The sequence below is a fragment of the Rattus norvegicus genome, chromosome 11 (genome assembly GCF_036323735.1).
Source record: "Rattus norvegicus strain BN/NHsdMcwi chromosome 11, GRCr8, whole genome shotgun sequence".
Lineage (NCBI taxonomy): Eukaryota > Metazoa > Chordata > Mammalia > Rodentia > Muridae > Rattus > Rattus norvegicus.
This window is the reverse complement of record NC_086029.1, coordinates 57,827,654-57,849,063: the sequence shown is the minus strand read 5'-3', so window position 1 is coordinate 57,849,063 and position 21,410 is coordinate 57,827,654. Positions and strand designations below refer to the sequence as shown.

At 42.1% G+C, this 21,410-nt stretch overlaps 1 protein-coding gene across 1 annotated transcript in view; it reads left to right on the top strand.

Moving 5' to 3' along the window:
- Impg2 (interphotoreceptor matrix proteoglycan 2) overlaps positions 1-21,410 on the top strand; it is a 99,537-nt gene that overhangs the window by 38,387 nt on the left and 39,740 nt on the right. The window contains 2 exon segments of the mRNA NM_139088.3: positions 12,210-12,268; positions 17,535-17,555. Coding sequence (NP_620788.2) covers positions 12,210-12,268; positions 17,535-17,555 — 80 coding nt within the window.

Genomic DNA, 21,410 nt, shown 5'->3' with positions numbered 1-21,410 from the left:
CTGTGTAGCCCTAGCTATCCTGGAACTCACTCTGTAGACCAGGCTGACTTTGAACTCAGAGATCTGCCTGCCTCTGTCTCCTGAGAGCTGAGATTAAAGGCGTGTGCCATTGCCGCCAGGTTCAGCTCCTTCTTCTTAGTTGAGACACTTTTAAGTAGGTCACTCACAGGTAATGTGTGTGAAAAGTTAAGAAACACCAGAGGAATGTGGAAATAAATCTACTTTGTCTCTGTCCTCTGGCGAGAGCTTTTTAAAAAGAGGTTTATCTAGGGGCTGGGAAGATGGCTCAGCGGTTAAGAGCACTGGCTGCTCTTTCAGAGGTCCTGAATTCAATTCCCAGCAACCACATGGTGGCTCACAACCATCTGTAATGGGATCTGATGCCCTCTTCCGGTGTGTCTGAAGACAGCGACAGTGTACTCATATACATAAAATAAATTAATAAATTTTTTTATAAAAAGAGGTTTTTCTAAATAAGCCAGTGTTAAATCATGCTGTTACTTACCTTCTAGAAGGATTTTGGATTGAGTTTGACCAAAGAATTCTTCCATTAGACATTATCCATACTTGGGGCCTTTCTTGTGAACCTTGTGAACATGGTGCTGAATGCCATCTAGTCTTGTATGTGATAACTCGGCACGCCATTTCTCCCTGTTTATTTCTTCTCAATTCCTACTTGATTGACTTCTCCTTGACCAAGTTTGTTAATTCCATTACCCTGGCTTAATTTCCTTCCCCGTCATTGTGTCCAGATGGGAAATAAAACTATGTGTCTGTCAGCCAAATAGCATCATCGCAGCCATCAGACATGGGGGCAGTGTAGGCCAGACAACTCCTTTTCCTAACTGTGCAGCCAAGTTGCAAGGCTGTATGGTATGTGGGAGAAATGTCAGCCAGGCCAGTGGCCACCTGGCATCAGATACTGTCCTGAACTGGCCGTCTGGCTTTCCTGCCTGGATTAAGGAGCCTTTAATAAACTTCAGAATTTCAGTAAACAACTGCGGGAATGACTGGAGATTTAGAGAAAATCTGATAAATACTCTGAAAGGTGTCCCCTTGGCAATGACTTTATGAGATCTGTGGCCATGAAGAAGTGATCTAAGGGTGAGGAATGGTCTGGGCCAACCATAAGCCGCTCCTCCTTTCCTGGCTACTGTCTGTACCATTGTCACCTTCTGACTGGGAGTGACATGTGGCCTAATAACTATTTTTTTGCATGGAAGGCTCTCTCCCCCCTCCCCTTCCCCTTTCCCCCTGTGTGTGAGTGTGTGTGTGTGAGTGTGAGTGTGTGTGAGAGTGTGTGTGTGAGTGTGTGTGTGTGTGTGTGTGTGTGTGTGTGTGTGTGTACGAGCATGTGTTTGTGTATGTGTACTTATGTGTGTGTTTTGGGGACGTCCTGAAGGAAATTACCATTCTGCAAACAACACTAGCCCCTTCAGCGCTCTCCCTACATGGCATGGGCACACAGGTTGCTCCCTTGTGTAATCTCCTAAATAATACTGGGAGACAGAGAATTGAAAGCCTGTTTCTAAGGAAAGAGGTTCAGACAATGTAACCCTGTAACCCTTTGTTATTATTTATTATTGTTTTTTTTCATTTTGCATCCCAATATCAGCCCCCCTGTAGTCCCAGTTTCTCTCCAGTCCCTCCACCCCTTCTCTGAGAAGGGGGAACCCCTCAGTCACTGCAGGATTAGGCGCTTCTTCTCTCTCTGAGGCCAGACAAGGTGACCCAGTTAGGGGAACAGAAATCCACAGGCAGGCAACAAATTCAGGGACAGCACCCGCCTCTGCTCCAGTCGTTGGGGGTCCCACATGAAGACCAAGCTGCACATCCGCTACAAATGTGCAGGGGCCTAGGTCCAGTTTGTGCTCACTCTTTTGTCAGTGGTTACGTCTCTGAGAGCCCCTAGGTGCAGGTTAGTTGACTCTGTTGGTCTTCCTGTGGAGTCCCTGTTGTCTTTAGGTCCCTCAATCTTTCCCTCAACTCTTCCACAAGACTCCCCGAGCTCGAGCTCCATGTAATGTTTGGCTCTGGGTTTCCGTGTCTGTTTACATTGTGTGCTAGGTGGAGCCTCTCAGAGGACAGCTGTCTGCCAGCATTGCAGAGCATCATTCATGGCACCAGAGATTGGGTCTTGCACATGGGATGGGTCTCATTTGGGGCAGTCATTGGTTGGCCGTTTCCTTCCTCTCTGCTCCTCTTTGTCCTTGCACATCTTGAAGGCAGGACACATTTTAGGTCAAAGGTTGCTGTTCTTATCCCTCTACTGGGAGTGTTGGATGGTTACAGGCAGTGGTCACTTCAGGATACAAGTCCCTCACGAGACACCCAGTCTGCCCTCATCCTAGGTCTTTGGTACATCCTAAAGATACCCACCCCCCATCCCTGCTAATTTCTGTTCTCTCCTGTTCTGCTTACATCTGATCCTCTCTCCCCATTCTCTCTACCACCCAGTTCCCTCCCTCCCTCTACTCTGAAATCTATTTTGTTTCCCCTTCTAAGAAAGATTCAACCATCCTCCCTTGGACCTTCCTTATCACTTGGCTTCTTTGGGTCTGTGGATTGTAGCATGGTTACCCTGTATTTTACTATGGGTAAAGTCCACTTATCAGTGAGTATAAACCGGCATGTCTTTCTGGGTTACCCAACTCAGGACAATATTTTCTACCATAAATCTTTTTTTATTAGGGTACAAGAGAGAGCATGGTAAACCTGAGGCCATACCAAGTGTGACAGAAAGGGCTCAAGATAGTACAAATGTGGGAGGATCTGAGGAAGGCAGGCAAGGTATGGGAAAGGCAGCTTCTCTACTGTGCTTCTACAGGCTGCTGTCAAATCAGGTCTCCTTCTGTCTGATTCTCTCTCTCTCTCTCTCTCTCTCTCTCTCTCTCTCTCTCTCTCTCTCTCTCTCTCTCTGGGTCTGCGTGTGATTCAACCTGCATGTGGAGGTCAGAAGACAGCTTCCATTTTGGCTCTAGCTTTATACCTTGGTTGAGACCTCTATACCTTTGTCAAGTGTGCCTCAGGCTGTCTGACCTCCTGTTAGCTCCTAGGCATTCTCCTGTCTCTGCCTCCTACCTGGACCACTGGTACTACAGACACTCTTTAGGGCACCAAGCTTTTTGTTAGTTCCTGGGGATCTGAATCCAGGTCCTCACACTTGCATGGCAAACATTTTAGCCATTGAGCCATCTCTCTAGCTGTTCATTGCCTTTCAAAGTGGTCCTTCTTTTGTCCTGTACAGAGACTTCTTCAGAAACTATAGTGAGTTTTTTAGTTTCAAATGTATCCTGAGGCAGGAGTAACTGGAAAGGGTAATGCAGTTCAGTGGGCAGAATATGGATGGCAGTGTTAGATAACTGCAAGTAACTTCTGAGCCAGCCATCCTTGAATTCTTTATTCTTAAAACAAGAAGATCTTCGGTGAACCAAGATTTTAAAAATTCTACCCCCTGACATTATGAGGAATTGGTTAGAAGCATCCTAATTTTTGAGACAGGATGTGTTTTTGACCCAGGAGCTCGCCCCTTCAGAACGGCCAGCAAGCCTGAGAGATGCCCCTCACTCTATCTTCCTGGTCCTGGAATTTCAGGTTTTTCCATATAGGTGTTGGGGAGACAAACTCAGGCACTCATGCTTGCATGGTAGGGACATTATTGACTGAGCCATTTTAATAGCCCCTTGAATTCTTTATTTTTGAACCAAGGAGATCTGCAGCAAACCAAGATTTTAAAAAGTTCTACTCCCCTGATTTTGTGAGGATGCAGTTAAAGGAATCTTCCCAGAAGCCTCTATGGTCCCCTAACCTCTTCTTGTGTTGGCCCCAAAGTCATTCATCTGGTGAGCCACCCTTGGGATTATTACGGATTAAATATTATCTTTTGTTTAAATACATATTTTTATATAATTAGATTATTTTTAGATCCTTGGTCTGGCACTCTTTCTCTTTCTCCAGTTACTGAGTCCTGATGGAAAGATGTGGTGGCATTTTAAAGGCTTGGTATGAAAACCAGCTCTCACGGATGTGACGCTTACAAATTGATATTTTAACCAGTGGAGTTATCTGGCCTCTGCTTCTTAACTTGGACCATTTAGACTCTTTTTTATATAATGCTGAGTGTGTTCCTAGTTCTCTTGTGATGTGGAGACAGGAAGCAGACACTCTCAGACATGTTCACACTTAGAGAAAACAGACACTCAACTCTGCCAGGGTGCTAGCTGAGCCCAGCTTCCCAACTGGAACAGGGACACTTAAAAATGCTGTTATGGCAAACACAGAGGCGAATGCCAGCAGCAAACCTCTGAACTGAGAACGGGACCCCTGTTGAAGGAATCAGAGAAAGGACTGAAAGAGCTTGAAGGGGCTCGAGACCCCATATGTACAACAATACCAAGCAACCAGAGCTTCCAGGGACTAAGCCACTACCCAAAGACTATACATGGACTGACCCTGGACTCTGACCTCATAGGTAGCAATGAATATCCTAGTAAGAGCACCAGTGGAAGGGGAAGCCCTGGGTCCTGCTAAGACTGAACCCCCAGTGAACGTGATTGTTGGGGGGAGGATGGGGAGGGGAACACCCATAAAGAAGGGGAGAGGGAGGGGTTAGGGGATGTTGGCCTGGAAACTGGGAAAGGGAATAACAATCAAAATGTAAATAAAAAATACCCAATTTAAAAAAGATGGAAAAAAAAAAGAAAAGAATGCTGTTATACAAATGCTGTCATACAAATGCTGTTATACAAATGCTGTTATAGTGTCTTTTGAAATGAATTTAAAGCTTCACACACAAGGAGGAAAATGTTGATTTAACTAATAAGAGGTGTGCTTTTCATAAATTAAAAAATAAAAATTAAGGCACATTAAAATCACGAAAGACAAAATGAAGAAGTAACTATGACAGTCTTGTGGCAAAGGCTATTTTCTGTCATGACTGTAACCATGGTCACTTTTGATCTATGTGTACAACTCTGATAATTATTCAGAAAGAGTGTCCTTTTCATTCTGCTCTTTTTTTTTATTTTTAAAATTTATTTTTTTCCATTTTTTTAAAAATTGGGTATTTCTTTTTTTTTTGGTATTTTTTTTATTATTAACTTGAGTATTTCTTATATACATTTCGAGTGTTATTCCCTTTCCCGGTATCCGGGCAAACATCCCCCTCCCCCCTCCCCTTCCTTATGGGTGTTCCCCTCCCAACCCTCCCCCAAGGCCGCCCTCCCCCCACCAGTCTAGTTCAATGGGGGTTCAGTCTCAGCAGGACCCAGGGCTTCCCCTTCCACTGGTGCTCTTACTAGGATATTCATTGCTACCTATGAGGTCAGAGTCCAGGGTCAGTCCATGTATAGTCTTTAGGTAGTGGCTTAGTCCCTGGAAGCTCTGGTTGCTTGGCATTGTTGTACATATGGGGTCTCCAGTCCCTTCAAGCTCTTCCAGTTCTTTCTCTGATTCCTTCAACGGGGGTCCTATTCTCAGTTCAGTGGTTTGCTGCTGGCATTCGCCTCTGTATTTGCTGTATTCTGGCTGTGTCTCTCAGGAGCGATCTACATCCGGCTCCTGTCGGTCTGCACTTTGCTTCATCCATCTTGTCTAATTGGGTGGCTGTATATGTATGGGCCACATGTGGGGCAGGCTCTGAATGGGTGTTCTTTCAGTCTCTGTTTTAATCTTCGCCTCTCTCTTCCCTGCCAAGGGTATTCTTGTTCCCCTTTTAAAGAAGGAGTGAAGCATTCACATTTTGATCATCCATCTTGAGTTTCATTTGTTCTAGGCATCTAGGGTAATTCAAGCATTTGGGCTAATAGCCACTTATCAATGAGTGCATACCATGTATGTCTTTCTGTGATTGGGTTAGCTCACTCAGGATGATGTTTTCCAGTTCCAACCATTTGCCTACGAATTTCATAAACTCGTTGTTTTTGATAGCTGAGTAATATTCCATTGTGTAGATGTACCACATTTTCTGTATCCATTCCTCTGTTGAAGGGCATCTGGGTTCTTTCCAGCTTCTGGCTATTATAAATAAGGCTGCAATGAACATAGTGGAGCACGTGTCTTTTTTATATGTTGGGGCATCTTTTGGGTATATGCCCAAGAGAGGTATAGCTGGATCCTCAGGCAGTTCAATGTCCAATTTTCTGAGGATCCTCCAGACTGATTTCTAGAATGGTTGTAGCAGTCTGCAATCCCGCCAACAATGGAGGAGTGTTCCTCTTTCTCCACATCCTCGCCAGCATCTGTTGTCCCCTGAGTTTTTGATCTTAGCCATTCTCACTGGTGTGAGGTGAAATCTCAGGGTTGTTTTGATTTGCATTTCCCTTATGACTAAAGATGTTGAACATTTCTTTAGGTGTTTCTCAGCCATTCGGCATTCCTCAGCTGTGAATTCTTTGTTTAGCTCTGAACCCCATTTTTTAATAGGGTTATTTGTTTCCCTGCGGTCTAACTTCTTGAGTTCCTTGTATATTTTGGATATAAGGCCTCTATCTGTTGTAGGATTGGTAAAGATCTTTTCCCAATCTGTTGGTTGCCGTTTTGTCCTAACCACAGTGTCCTTTGCCTTACAGAAGCTTTGCAGTTTTATGAGATCCCATTTGTCGATTCTTGATCTTAGAGCGTAAGCCATTGGTGTTTTGTTTAGGAAATTTTTTCCAGTGCCCATGTGTTCCAGATGCTTCCCTAGTTTTTCTTCTATTAGTTTGAGTGTGTCTGGTTTGATGTGGAGGTCCTTGATCCACTTGGACTTAAGCTTTGTACAGGGTGATAAGCATGGATCGATCTGCATTCTTCTACATGTTGACCTCCAGTTGAACCGGCACCATTTGCTGAAAATGCTATCTTTTTTCCATTGGATGGTTTTGGCTCCTTTGTCAAAAATCAAGTGACCATAGGTGTGTGGGTTCATTTCTGGGTCTTCAATTCTATTCCATTGGTCTATCTGTCTGTCTCTGTACCAATACCATGCAGTTTTTATCACTATTGCTCTGTAATAGTGCTTGAGTTCAGGGATAGTGATTCCCCCTGAAGTCCTTTTATTGTTGAGGATAGCTTTAGCTATCCTGGGTTTTTTGTTATTCCAGATGAATTTGCAAACTGTTCTGTCTAACTCTTTGAAGAACTGGATTGGTATTTTGATGGGGATTGTATTGAATCTGTAGATTGCTTTTGGTAAAATGGCCATTTTTACTATATTAATCCTGCCAATCCATGAGCATGGGAGATCTTTCCATCTTCTGAGGTCTTCTTCAATTTCCTTCTTCAGTGTCTTGAAGTTCTTATTGTACAGATCTTTTACTTGCTTTGTTAAAGTCACACCGAGGTACTTTATATTATTTGGGTCTATTATGAAGGGTGTCGTTTCCCTAATTTCTTTCTCGGCTTGTTTCTCTTTTGTATAGAGGAAGGCAACTGATTTATTTGAGTTAATTTTATACCCAGCCACTTTGCTGAAGTTGTTTATCAGCTTTAGTAGTTCTCTGGTGGAACTTTTGGGATCACTTAAATATACTATCATATCATCTGCAAATAGTGATATTTTGACCTCTTCTTTTCCGATCTGTATCCCCTTGACCTCCTTTTGTTGTCTGATTGCTCTGGCTAGAACTTCAAGAACTATATTGAATAAGTAGGGAGAGAGTGGGCAGCCTTGTCTAGTCCCTGATTTTAGTGGGATTGCTTCAAGTTTCTCTCCATTTAGTTTAATGTTAGCAACTGGTTTGCTGTATATGGCTTTTACTATGTTCAGGTATGGGCCTTGAATTCCTATTCTTTCCAGGACTTTTATCATGAAGGGGTGTTGAATTTTGTCAAATGCTTTCTCAGCATCTAATGAAATGATTATGTAGTTCTGTTCTTTCAGTTTGTTTATATAATGGATCACGTTGATGGTTTTCTGTATATTAAACCATCCCTGCATGCCTGGGATGAAGCCTACTTGATCATGGTGGATGATTGTTTTGATGTGCTCTTGGATTCGGTTTGCCAGAATTTTATTGAGTATTTTTGCATCGATATTCATAAGGGAAATTGGTCTGAAGTTCTCTTTCTTTGTTGTGTCTTTGTGTGGTTTAGGTATAAGAGTAATTGTGGCTTCGTAGAAGGAATTCGGTAGTGCTCCATCTGTTTCAATTTTGTGGAGTAGTTTGGATAATATTGGTATGAGGTCTTCTATGAAGGTCTGATAGAGTTCTGCACTAAACCCGTCTGGACCTGGGCTCTTTTTGGTTGGGAGACCTTTAATGACTGCTTCTATTTCCTTAGGAGTTATGGGGTTGTTTAACTGGTTTATTTGTTCCTGATTTAACTTCGGTACCTGGTATCTGTCTAGGAAATTGTCCATTTCCTGAAGATTTTCAAGTTTTGTTGAATATAGGTTTTTATAGTAAGATCTGATGATTTTTTGAATTTCCTCTGAATTATGTCTCCCTTTTCATTTCTGATTTTGTTAATTTGGACGCACTCTCTGTGTCCTCTCATTAGTCTGGGTAAGGGTTTATCTATCTTGTTGATTTTCTCAAAGAACCAACTTTTGGTTCTGTTGATTCTTTCTATGGTCCTTTTTGTTTCTACTTGGTTGATTTCAGCTCTGAGTTTGATTATTTTCTGCCTTCTACTCCTCCTGGGTGTATTTGCTTCTTTTTGTTCTAGAGCTTTTAGGTGTGCTGTCAAGCTGCTGACATATGCTCTTTCCTGTTTCTTTCTGCAGGCACTCAGCGCTATGAGTTTTCCTCTTAGCACAGCTTTCATTGTGTCCCATAAGTTTGGGTATGTTGTACCTTCATTTTCATTAAATTCTAAAAAGTTTTTAATTTCTTTCTTTATTTCTTCCTTGACCAGGTTATCATTGAGTAGAGCATTGTTCAATTTCCAAGTATATGTGGGCATTCTTCCTTGATTGTTATTGAAGACCAGTTTTAGGCCGTGGTGGTCCGATAGCACGCATGGGATTATTTCTATCTTTCTGTACCTGTTGAGGCCCGTTTTTTGACCAATTATATGGTCAATTTTGGAGAAAGTACCATGAGGAGCTGAGAAGAAGGTATATCCTTTTGCTTTAGGATAGAATGTTCTATAAATATCCGTTAAGTCCATTTGGCTCATGACTTCTCTTAGTCTGTCCACATCTCTGTTTAATTTCTGTTTCCATGATCTGTCCATTGATGAGAGTGGGGTGTTGAAATCTCCCACTATTATTGTGTGAGGTGCAATGTGTGTTTTGAGCTTTAGTAAGGTTTCTTTTACGTATGTAGGTGCCCTTGTATTTGGGGCATAGATATTTAGGATTGAGAGTTCATCTTGGTGGATTTTTCCTTTGATTAATATGACGTGTCCTTCCTTATCTTTTTTGATGACTTTTAGTTGAAAATTGATTTTATTTGATATTAGAATGGCTACTCCAGCTTGCTTCTTCTGACCATTTGCTTGGAAAATTGTTTTCCAGCCTTTCACTCTGAGGTAGTGTCTGTCTTTGTCTCTGAGGTGTGTTTCCTGTAGGCAGCAGAATGCAGGGTCCTCGTTGCGTATCCAGTTTGTTAATCTATGTCTTTTTATTGGGGAGTTGAGGCCATTGATGTTGAGAGATATTAAGGAATAGTGATTATTGCTTCCCATTATATTCATATTTGGATGTGAGGTTATGTTTGTGTGCTTTCATTCTCTTTGTTTTGTTGCCAAGACGATTAGTTTCTTGCTTCTTCTAGGGTATAGCTTGCCTCCTTATGTTGGGCTTTACCATTTATTATCCTTTGTAGTGCTGGATTTGTAGAAAGATATAGTGTAAATTTGGTTTTGTCATGGAATATCTTGGTTTCTCCATCTATGTTAATTGAGAGTTTTGCAGGATACAGTAACCTGGGATGGCATTTGTGTTCTCTTAGGGTCTGTATGACATCAGTCCAGGATTTTCTTGCCTTCATAGTTTCTGGCAAGAAGTCTGGTGTGATTCTGATAGGTCTGCCTTTATATGTTACTTGACCTTTTTCCCTTACTGCTTTTAATATTCTTTCTTTATTTTGTGCGTTTGGTGTTTTGACAATTATGTGACGGGAGGTGTTTCTTTTCTGGTCCAATCTATTTGGAGTTCTGTAGGCTTCTTGTATGCCTATGGGTATCTCCTTTTTTAGGTTAGGGAAGTTTTCTTCTATGATTTTGTTGAAGATATTTACTGGTCCTTTGAGCTGGGAGTCTTCACTCTCTTCTATACCTATTATCCTTAGGTTTGATCTTCTCATTGAGTCCTGGATTTCCTGTATGTTTTGGACCAGTAGCTTTTTCCGCTTTACATTATCTTTGACAGTTGAGTCAATGATTTCTATGGAATCTTCTGCTCCTGAGATTCTCTCTTCCATCTCTTGTATTCTGTTGGTGAAGCTTGTATCTACAGCTCCTTGTCTCTTCTTTTGGTTTTCTATATCCAGGGTTGTTTCCATGTGTTCTTTCTTGATTGCTTCTATTTCCATTTTTAATTCCTTCAACTGTTTGATTGTGTTTTCCTGGAATTCTTTCAGGGATTTCTGTGATTCTTTCAGGGATTTTTGTGATTCCTCTCTGTAGGCTTCTACTTGTTTATTAATGTTTTCCTGTGTTTCCCTAAGGGAGTTCTTCACGTCTTTCTTGAAGTCCTCCAGCATCATGATCAAATATGATTTTGAAACTAGATCTTGCTTTTCTGGTGTGTTTGGATATTCCATGTTTGTTTTGGTGGGAGAATTGGGCTCCGATGATGCCATGTAGTCTTGGTTTCTGTTGCTTGTGTTCCTGCGCTTGCCTCTCGCCATCAGATTATCTCTAGTGTTACCTTGTTCTGCTATTTCTGACAGTGGCTAGACTGTCCTATAAGCCTGTGTGTCAGGAGTGCTGTAGACCTGTTTTCCTGTTTTCTTTCAGCCAGTTATGGGGACAGAGTGTTCTGCTTTCGTGCGTGTAGTTTTTCCTCTCTACAAGTCTTCAGCTGTTCCTGTGGGCCTGTGTCTTGAGTTCACCAGGCAGGTCACTTGCAGCATACAAGTTGGTCTTACCTGTGGTCCCGAGGCTCAAGTTCGCTCGCGGGGTGCTGTCCACAGGCTCTCTGCGGCGGCAGCAACCAGGAAGACCTGTGCCGCCCCTTCTGGGAGCTTCAGTGCACCAGGGTTCCAGATGGCCTTTGGTGTTTTCCTCTGGCGTCCGAGATGTGTGCACAGAGAGCAGTCTCTTCTGGTTTCCCAGGCTTGTCTGCCTCTCTGAAGGTTTAGCTCTCCCTCCCATGGGATTTGGGTGCAGAGAACTGTTTATCCGGTCTGTTTCCTTCAGGTTCCGGCGGTGTCTCAGGCAGGGGTCCTGCCGCTCCTGCGCCCTCCCCCACGGGAGCCCAGAGGCCTTATACAGTTTCCTCTTGGGCCAGGGATGTGGGCAGGGGTGGGCGGTGTTGGTGGTCTCTTCCGCTCTGCAGCCTCAGGAGTGCCCACCCGACCAGGCGGTGAGGTCTCTTTCCCACGGGGTCTGGGAGCAGAGAGCTGCTGCGGGCCGGGATCCGCGGGTGTGGGCCTTCCGGTAAACACAGGACGTGCCCGGTCCTAGAGGAATTCTGCCTCTGTGTGTCCCGATTTCACCAGGTAGCTTTCTTGCAGCAGACAAGTTGGTCTTACCTGTGGTCCCGAGATTCAAGTTTGCTCGCGGGGTGCTGCCCATGGGCTCTCTGCGGCGGCAGCAACCAGGAAGACCTGTGCCGCCCCTTCTGGGAGCTTCAGTGCACCAGGGTTCCAGATGACCTTTTGGTGTTTTCCTCTGGCGTCTGAGATGTATGTACAGAGAGCAGTCTCTTCTGGTTTCCCAGGCTTGTCTGCCTCTCTGAAGGTTCAGCTCTCCCTCCCACGGGATTTGGGTGCAGAGAACTGTTTATCCGGTCTGTTTCCTTCAGGTTCCGGCGGTGTCTCAGGCAGGGGCCCTGCCGCTCCTGGGCCCTCCCCCACGGGAGCCCAGAGGCCTTATACAGTTTCCTCTTGGGCCAGGGATGTGGGCAGGGGTGGGCAGTGTTGGTGGTCTCTTCCGCTCTGCAGCCTCAGGAGTGCCCACCTGACCAGGCGGTCGGGTCTCTCTCCCACGGTGTCTGGGAGCAGAGAGCTTCTGCGGGCTGGGATCCGCGGGTGTCTCTTCATTCTGCTCTTTAAGGCAACTGAAATACATATTTGACATCTACATAGTTAGCATCTTTATTTTTGTTTTCTTAACAGGTTGAAAAAGCTTTCACAGGGTTACCTGGCTACAAGGGCATCCATGTTCTGGATTTCAGGTAAAGAGACACACTCTACAAATGCACATGTGCAGGGCCACTCTTTGAATGGAGAAGCCTGGCGTTCATCACATGTATTCTAGGAGCATGTGGCTGGAATGCTGTAGCAGTGTTACTTGTTTGACACAGATGAAACACAACTAATGAGAGGCAGAGCAATGGGTCATGGAGGTGTAGCTCGGTCTGTAGGTAGACCACAGTAAGAATTTAGACTTTGCGTTACAAGTTACACAGCTCTCATGTGGCACCGGAACCGGGCTAGAGTCAGACTAAAAATGACTTCAGACCTTTTCTGAAGCTTCTCAAGGGTGTAGTGAGGTGACTGTCAATCCTCAGGGCAGACACTTCCAACCTTCCTTTTCTGGAGGAAGGAAGAGGTTTAAAGGAATGAGCTACACTGCTGTGGACAAGCAGTTCTCACTTGAGGGTGAAGAGGAGATTTTGAAATGAAATAGCTTGTACTTTAGTGCTTGTTCTTAACCTCCAAGTGTGTCTTCCATTTGGGGAACTAGCCATAGCTGTGACCAATTATTGGATACAGGGAGGCAGGTTGGGGCTGGGCTGAATGGTCTCAGCAGGACGTGTGGCAGTGTCTATTTAGCACTTGTAGTGTGCCTCTGTGTGTGTGCGTGCACATGTATGTGTGTGTACATATGTGTGCATGGGCATGTGTGTGTATGCGTGTGGTGCATATGTATGTTTGTGTGTGAGCAACTGTGTGTGTAGGCATGTGTTTCAATGTTTGTGATTGTGTGTATGTGTGTGTGATTCTGTGTATATATACATGTGTGTTTGAGTTTGCACATGAGTGTATATGGGCACATGTGTTTGACTGTGTGTGTATATGTATGTGTATGGTGAATGTGTGTGAGCAAGTTTGTGTGTTTGTGTAAGCGTGTGTTTGCATATTTGTGAGTGTGTGTATGTGTGTGTGACTGTGTGTGTGTGTGTGTGTGTGTGTGTGTGTGTGTTGACAGAGAAAATAGAAATCATTGACCCAAGGCCACACATCTACTTAGTGCAGAGAGGCACTGCCCATTGAACTATCTATCTGACCTCACGCCACAACAGCCCTTCCAGTTGGCCCTCTACCATTTTCTCATATGCTCCTCCATGAGTACCAAAAGGACGGCCTCTGAAGATCTCACTCGTTTGGTAGTATGTGGCACAACGTGGCTTTTGAGCCATCTTGTCCAGAGTGACTAGCTGGGAATATTGCCTATGTTGAACTGTATCTTTTTTAGTGATTACTAGATCTCAACTCTGCTTTGTATAAAATAAATTTACCTGTCAGTCCTGCTTTATTAAAAATGCTTTCGTGACACTTTGGGTAAATTAACAGTGTCTTTCTTCCTTAGTCTTTTTACATGCAGAGTGGATATGGGCAGTCCTTAATGAATTGTAGTGAGGAGTAAGTGAATTAACCTCCTTAGTGAGGAGTAAGTGAATTAACTTCGTGAAATACTTAGCACAGTTTCAGGAGTAGGAGAACTTCTATTTTTAATACAGTTTATTATTTTGTGTATATGGATGTTTTACCTACGTGTCTGTGCACCACATGTGTACAGTCCCCCCAGGCCCTAGAAGAGGATGTCAGATCTCTGGGGACTAGGGTTCCAGACAGCTCTAAGCCAAGAAGTGGGTGCTGGGGGTCCAGTCAGGGTCCTCTGGAAAAGCAGCTAGTGCTCCTAACGGCTGAGCACCTCTCCAGACCAAGAAGTTCGTTCTGTTTGATCCCTGTTATGTAAAAGAAACAAACATCAAAAGCTATCCCACTACTGTAGGCTAGCTGGTCTGACCCTTACTGACTGTAATGCTTGTAAGTCATTACAATTACATAATTGTACATTACGTAATTGTAAGTCATCTTTTTTGTATTTAGTTTAGTATTTTTTTAATTACATGTACATTGGTGTAATGCCTGCATGCATGCCTAAGTGAGGTTGTGGGATCCCCTGGAACTGGAGTTAAAGTCAGTTGTGAGCTGCCCTGTGGGTGCTGAGAATTGAACCTGGGTGCCCTGGAAGAGCATCCAGTGCTCTTGACCTTTGAACCACTTCTCTGGACCTTCTCTTTCTCTCTTTTCCCCCCTTTCTTTCTTTCTTTTGTCACATTCATGTCATTTAATTTTAATGTCATGCCATTTGGATATACTTTTTTCTTCCTCAAAAATATTTTAATTTTCTTTTGAAACTGAGCTGCGAGACTCAGAGCCAAAGATTGCAGTTAATTGCTTAAACAAATTGCTAATCGGAATTTTTGGTTTTAGTCCATTTTTATACGCGCATTATGGTTTCTATGCTTTGAGGACTTCAGGTGTTTTGAGCATATTTAACCCACACCCCCTCCCAGATTCCCCCTTCCTCTCACCCCGCTTGGGTTCCTTTGTGTATTGTTCTTTGAGGATGTCTATAAGGTGTATATGTTCATAATTAATCTCACCATTTCTGACAATTGAATACTTGGGTTGTTTTTTTCTTTTTCTTTAACTAAAAATATTATTGTGGTAAAAGTGTATGACACATTGCTAGAATCAGAATTGCTGGTAGGACTTGTATGCACTTAGCTTTTTAAAATTAGGAATGCATTTTATTATTTTCATGAATGGAATTTAAATATGTAACGCATACAAATCAACAGGAAAACAGTGGTGAAAAACAAAAGTACAACCAGTTCTCCTTTTCATAAGTAACCTGCTAGCAGCCTCCTATATCTTTACAAAGATGGTTTATGAAAACACTAACTTTTTTTTATATAGTAGCAATTCTCTTGTTTGGGAATATACACATAATTTTTTGTTGTTGTTTGTTTTTTTTTTTTTTTTTGACTTGAGCTTCTGAAAGTCATGGCTCCTGCTTGAGGGAGATCTCAGGCTGCCATATCACTATTTATGCAAGGAACATGTTTTATATTGTTTCATTTAATATCATGGGGAGTCACAGTAGATGCTACTAAAAATGTATTTCTATTGACTTCCACTGTGTCTATGAATCCTTCTGAAAGAGGAGTGCTCTTGGATGTGGGAACTGACCTGTTCTTTTTCTTTTTTGGAGCTGAGAACTGAACCCAGGGCCTTGAGCTCGCTAGGCAAGTGCTCTACCACTGAGCTAAATCCCCAACCCCAGAACTGACAGGTTCTTATTCACAAGTTTTCAAAACAGGACACAATATGAACTGACTGCTCTCTACACAGAAATGGTACCACAGGGTCCGTCTATGCGGGCTCTTCTTTGAGTTGCTTTACTTAGGAGACCAGTTTGTCAAACAATCAACTTGTCCTTATTCCTGGGTCCCATGAGACAATCTGAGACACTGTTGCTCTTTCACAGGGCTGATGTGAGCTCTTTTCATTCCTTATTTTTTAATTAATTACTTTATTTACTTACATTCCAAAGTAAGATGATTCACGTTAGTCCCATGATTGGGTAGCTGGAGACTGCTTCATCACCTCTCTTCTTGTGGCTTGACCACTGATGGTAAAAGAGTAGAAGCAGTGCTCTCTTGTTTTCTCTGAATTTCTGCTGACCATTTTCCCACAAGCTGGACCACAGGTATGTTCCTGGGCTTGGGACACGCAGAGAAATACAACAATCTGGATGAGTGACCAAGATAAAAGGAACACTTGAATGGTGTTCTGAACATGGGAGGTTGATGACAGCTACTTAGGTTTCTGCCTTCTTTGAGTTGTTTTGCTTGGGAGACCAGTTTGTTAAAAAATCAACTTGCCCATTCCTGGGTCTTATGAGACAATCTGAGACACTGTTGTTCCCTCACATGGCTGATGTGAGTTCTTTTTTACTTTTTTCTTTTATTAATTATTTTATTTATTTACACCCCAAATGATGCCCTCCTTCTTGGTCCCCCCTCGCAGAGTTCTTCCCCATCTCCCCCCTCCTTCCTTCTAAAAGGGCGCCCTCCCAGGGCATTCCCCCTCCCTGGGACATCAGTTCTCAATTCTCTATCGGGTTAGGCGCATCCTCTCCCACTGAGGCCAGACAAGGCTGTTCTCTGCTACATACAGTCCAGGGGGCTTCTGGTGAGTCCATGTATGTGAGCTCTCTTTTTGACCTGCTTCTTCAGTTTTGTGGAGCGCAGCACAGTGTGGGAGAGAATTTCTTGACATTTGTGTGTGTGCTTGAAAACAGTCTCCTTATGTCAATCTCAGGTCAATAATAGTTTGATTAGGAATGGGATTCTGCTTGGGAAATAGTTTCCTTTAAGGCTTCAAGATTATTGTTCTATTGCGTTTGTTATTCTAGAAAAAAAGTTCATTTTCATTTGTCTTTCCCCTTTAAGGAGCTATAGGATTAATCTTTCTTTTTTTTAAAAATTCACTTCTGAAACTGAACCCCTTTTCTTTGACCCTGCATTGCATTGCCCAAAGGACATTCCTATTTTTTTTTTCCGGAGCTGGGGACCGAACCCAGGGCTTGCCTAGCAAGTGCTCTACCACTGAGCTAAATCCCAAACCCCTTGTTTTTTTTTTTTTTTTTAATATTGGTGTTGTGTTCTTTTTTCAAAGATTTATTTTTATACACTTGTCTACATGTGTATCCGCATTTGGCTATGGACACATGAATTAAAATTCCTGTAGATGACAGAGACATTGGATCCACAGAAGGTAGTTAGGAGCTGTCTGATATGGGTGCTAAGACCTAAACTCTGGCCCTTAACTACTGAGCCATCTCTCCAGTCTGACATTTCTAATTTTATGCCAACAACCGAGGTCTTCTAATGATCAACCAAAGAGTTTATTTAACAAAGAGATAAATTGCATGTTTATGAAGTATTTTTCGGGTAGATAAAACAACTGTAAAAATTATTGGCTTTAAATGGCCTCTTTCTTTTTCTTCCTTTCTTCCTTTCTTCCTTCCTTCCTTCCTTCCTTCCTTTCTTCCTTCCTTCCTTCCTTCCTTTCTTTCTTTCTTTCTTTCTTTCTTTCTTTCTTTCTTTCTTTCTTTCTTTCTTTCTTTCTTTCTTTCTTTTTAACCTTCATTACTTTTTTTATTAGACAGGGTCTTTCTAAGTAGGTTTGGCTGTCCTGAAACTACAGCCTGGCCTCAAACTCACTTTCTTTTCTTTTCTCCTCCCCCGCCCCTTTCTCTCGACTTCTAGCACATAGTAGACCTGATTTGGTGTATTTCAGTTAAGAAGGCATTTTGAACAATGTGGTGTGAACAGTGATGAGATATGCACAGTGCTAAATTATGGGACAATTATAAAGGCCATTGAGGTCTAATTGATACTTTTTATTTTTTTTTTTCAGGTCTCCAAAGGAAAATGGCAGGTAAAGTCCCTGTGCCACTTTCTGTGTTGTCCGTTGTCAGCATGTACTGTTAGGGTACTGAAGTGCACAGCTTAGTTCTCCAGTCTCTCCCAGTCTCATCGTGACCCTCTGTATACAAAATGCCATGACAAATACTGTAGCCTTCGAAGGCCATAGCCTCCCTATTGTAACTTCTCAGTGCTACTGGGTGAGAGCAGACACAGGTGATGCACTGTACACTAGAGAGCACAGTTGTTCTCCAGTGAAGCTTTATTTATTCACTAGGCATGGCGGTAGACACCGGTAGCCTGAGTCCTTTTGAGGCCAAGGTCGCAGGAGGATTTCAAGTTCAAAGCCAGCCTAGGTTGCATAGTGAAATTCTCTGTTCATACAAACCAAGTACACAAACTTGCCAAGACAAAAGTCGTTTTGTAAACACTGAAACAGGATTGCCATAGACATTAGGCTGAAGTTCTCTCCTAGGCTGTAGTTCATAACTGACTGGTACTTTAAACATTCAGTTAATTGAAGGTAGGAGTAAAACCCATTAGCAAACATACTTTTAAGTTTCTTGTGCCATCAAATAATAAAATCAGACGCACTTTAAGGTGCATTTGTTGAAGGTAATGGCGCTGAGCTTTACGATGGTTTATTTGTAAAACTAGCTGTTCTTGAATTTTTAGGAAGCATATTGTAAAGATGAAATCAGTACCCCTTTTATTAAAGTTATTGGTTTCTCTATGGATTCATAATTTACTTATAATTTGCCTCTCTCAGAAGCTTGGTAAATACAAATAGACTCTACGAAGCAAATTCATAGGTTAACTATAGGAGTGCTTAGCGATTACGATATCATTTCCTTCTTGTACAGTCAGCTTGGCATCTTTGATTTCCATGTCTTCGGATTCAGACAACTGATATTGAAAACATTATAAAGCAAAACAAAGATAATGGAGATCTTTTTATCTATACTGAATATATACAGGCTTTTTGATTATCATTATGCTCCAGATAATAAAAAGTATTTGTATAGAGCATTTAGATGGAGTAGCGTTCTAGATATGATTTAAGGCAGTGATTCTCAACCTGTGGGTTGTGACCCTTTGGGGGGATTCACTTATCAGATATCCTACATATCACATATTTACATTATTATTCATAACTAGCAAAATTGCAGAAGCAATAAAATAATTTTATGGTGGGGGGGGGAATCACCACAACATGAGGAACTGTGTTAAAGGGTTGCAGCATTAGGAAGGTTAAGAGCTATTGATTTAAAGTAAGTTGGAGGATGTGTGTAATGACTACTCCATTGTATTCAAGGGGTTTGTTTGGACATCATAGAATTTGACACATGGAATGAGGGAGGTCACTGGAACCAACCCCCCAATAAACACCTAAGGCTCAGAAGAACATCTTGGCTTGAGAAGGATTTTCTGATCTTCTTCACATTATTTTGACAAGTATTTGTGAAATGCCTTGTTTTTGGGAAGACTCCACACATAGAGAAGTGAATATGTTCTGAGTTTTGTCCTTTAGAAATGCTCAGGGTGGTAGTCCTTCCTTTCTTTTTTCTTAAAAAAAAACCCAACTTTATCATCTTAGTATTTTGTAGAATGGTAAAATGAGGATTTGTATTTTTCCTTTTGTCTAGTAAGGACATTTTGTTTTAGAGACATAGTCTTGTTGGAAATTACGTGACTAGGAGATTATCAGGAATCAGAATTTGAGTTTCTGTATTTTACTGATTGTAGTGTGGTCTGTGCTATGCTACCCTGCTGAGGTCTGTACCCATTCAAAAATTACTCCCTCTTACGGTGCTTAAAACAACCCTAAAACTTGAGGTTACCCTTAGTACTGAAAGGATAGTAGTCATTTGCTGAGTGCTAATCATTCTGTTAACACACCCAATAACATAGACAACGATTAAATATAAAGTCACTATTTTCCTGATAGAATGCAAGTTTAGGCACAGTTTCTGAAAATTTTCAGTGTTATCAGGTAGTATCAATTAATCGATTGGATTTATTTGTAAACTTGATACACTGACATACCGAGCTGTGCATGAATGCCTGTGTGGAACAGAATTAAAGAATACATACTCTGTTCTCCTTTGCCATTTAGATACATGTGAGATTTTTGACTTGTTTTTTTACTGTGTGCAATTCCCACTTATTATGCAATCTTAGTAGAATTAATTTGAAAAGAACAGATAGTATATCAGTCTAACTTACACGTGTTCTAATGTCAGTTCCAAGCATTGCTATAAACCCTTTCTTCCCAGAAGAAACAGCACAGGAGAATTATTCTTTGTTGTTGTTGTTGTGGTTGAAGATTTGTTTATTTTATGTATAGGAGTACGTGTAACTGTCTTCAGATACACCAGAAGAGGGCATCAGATCTCATTACAGATGGTTGTGAGTCACCATGTGGATGCTGGGGATTGAACTCAGGACCTCTGGAAGAGCAGTCAGTGCTCTTAACCCTGAGCTATTTCTCTAGCTCTCTCATATTTAGCTTGTGTGATGATGGGGAGTACCACTGCTCTCCATTTTAAAAATACACACATCCAAATTGCCAATTGGGGCATCTAGGGTGAAAGAATGAGGCTGAGCCTTCCATCCACATGATTGATCCCTAACTGATGGATTCCTATGTGACCCACACTGAAGTGCAGTGGTGTGGCCTTGGTTGGTTGCCTCACCTTACTTGTGGGGCCAGCACAGCTTTCTTCAATCAGAAATGTCTGTCTACCCCTCTATGGACTTTCTTGGCCTCTTGAATTTTTAAAAATTTTCCCTCATGCTGAGAATCTTCGTGTTTTATTCCTTGCCAGATTGCAGCTTTCCTGGGTCACAGTGAAGTTCCTGGCTTTAAGAATACATGGTTTCTTGGTATTATAACTATTTCCTTGAGTTCTTGTTCCAAGACAAAACCATGCTAGTAAACTACGGCATCTTCCAAAGTCATTTTATCTTTCTTAATGAATTTACCTTTACTAATATGTATGTTATGGTAGATATAGTTAGGGTTAGATGACCAAGGCAAACACTGGGAAGCAAAATGGTATTTTGTGAGCAAAGGACAAGGTTGGTTGGTAATCGAACACAGACTTCCTGAGTTGCAGAGATTTCTCATCCAGGAACATTTCTCGTGATCTCTTCTCCTCAGCATTTAAAAGCCATGCAAGGCACATGCCACTTTCCAGTAAATGCTTGATTGTCCTTACCCAAGTTTACATGTAGCGAGGCAGGCATTTCAGTTCTGTTTGGTATGGCCTCCTCTTCTTCCTCTTCTCTCCCCCCTACTTCTTTTCTTCCTCTACCTCTTCCTCCTCCTTCTTTCATCGTGAACATTGTTTCCTGTCCTAGAGTCATGCTAACCCTACAGGAAACTTTATACAAATACCATGAGAAGAAGCCCAACTTTTGGATATGCAGATGTAGTTCACCAGGCTGTCAGAAAGCATGGCATCTTCATCAAGTAGTGGATGACCTGGAAACTGTCTCTAAATGAGTACTAAGATACAAATGTATGAAGAAGATAGACATACTCTGCGGGGAGAAAGTTGTTCCTTTTATATTTAGGGTTAGAAAATACTCCAGATTAAGAGACAAAATGCCATGGCATTTTAAATGGTAAGGATTCCAATGATCTGATCTGTTCATATTAGTGACAACATTAATCACTTTCTCGTTACTTTCAAAAGTATTTATTGGGGTGCTAGGAGGTAGGCATTGTTCTGAATGCTTGGAGTGTATTATTCCTGTGTTTGGAATAATAACTGTGTCTGTCCAGACGGTAGGGGAAATAGAGCACGATCCATGTTGTCAGTGAGAAAGAGACTCCCTGAGGAGGTGGTAACTAAACTGAAGC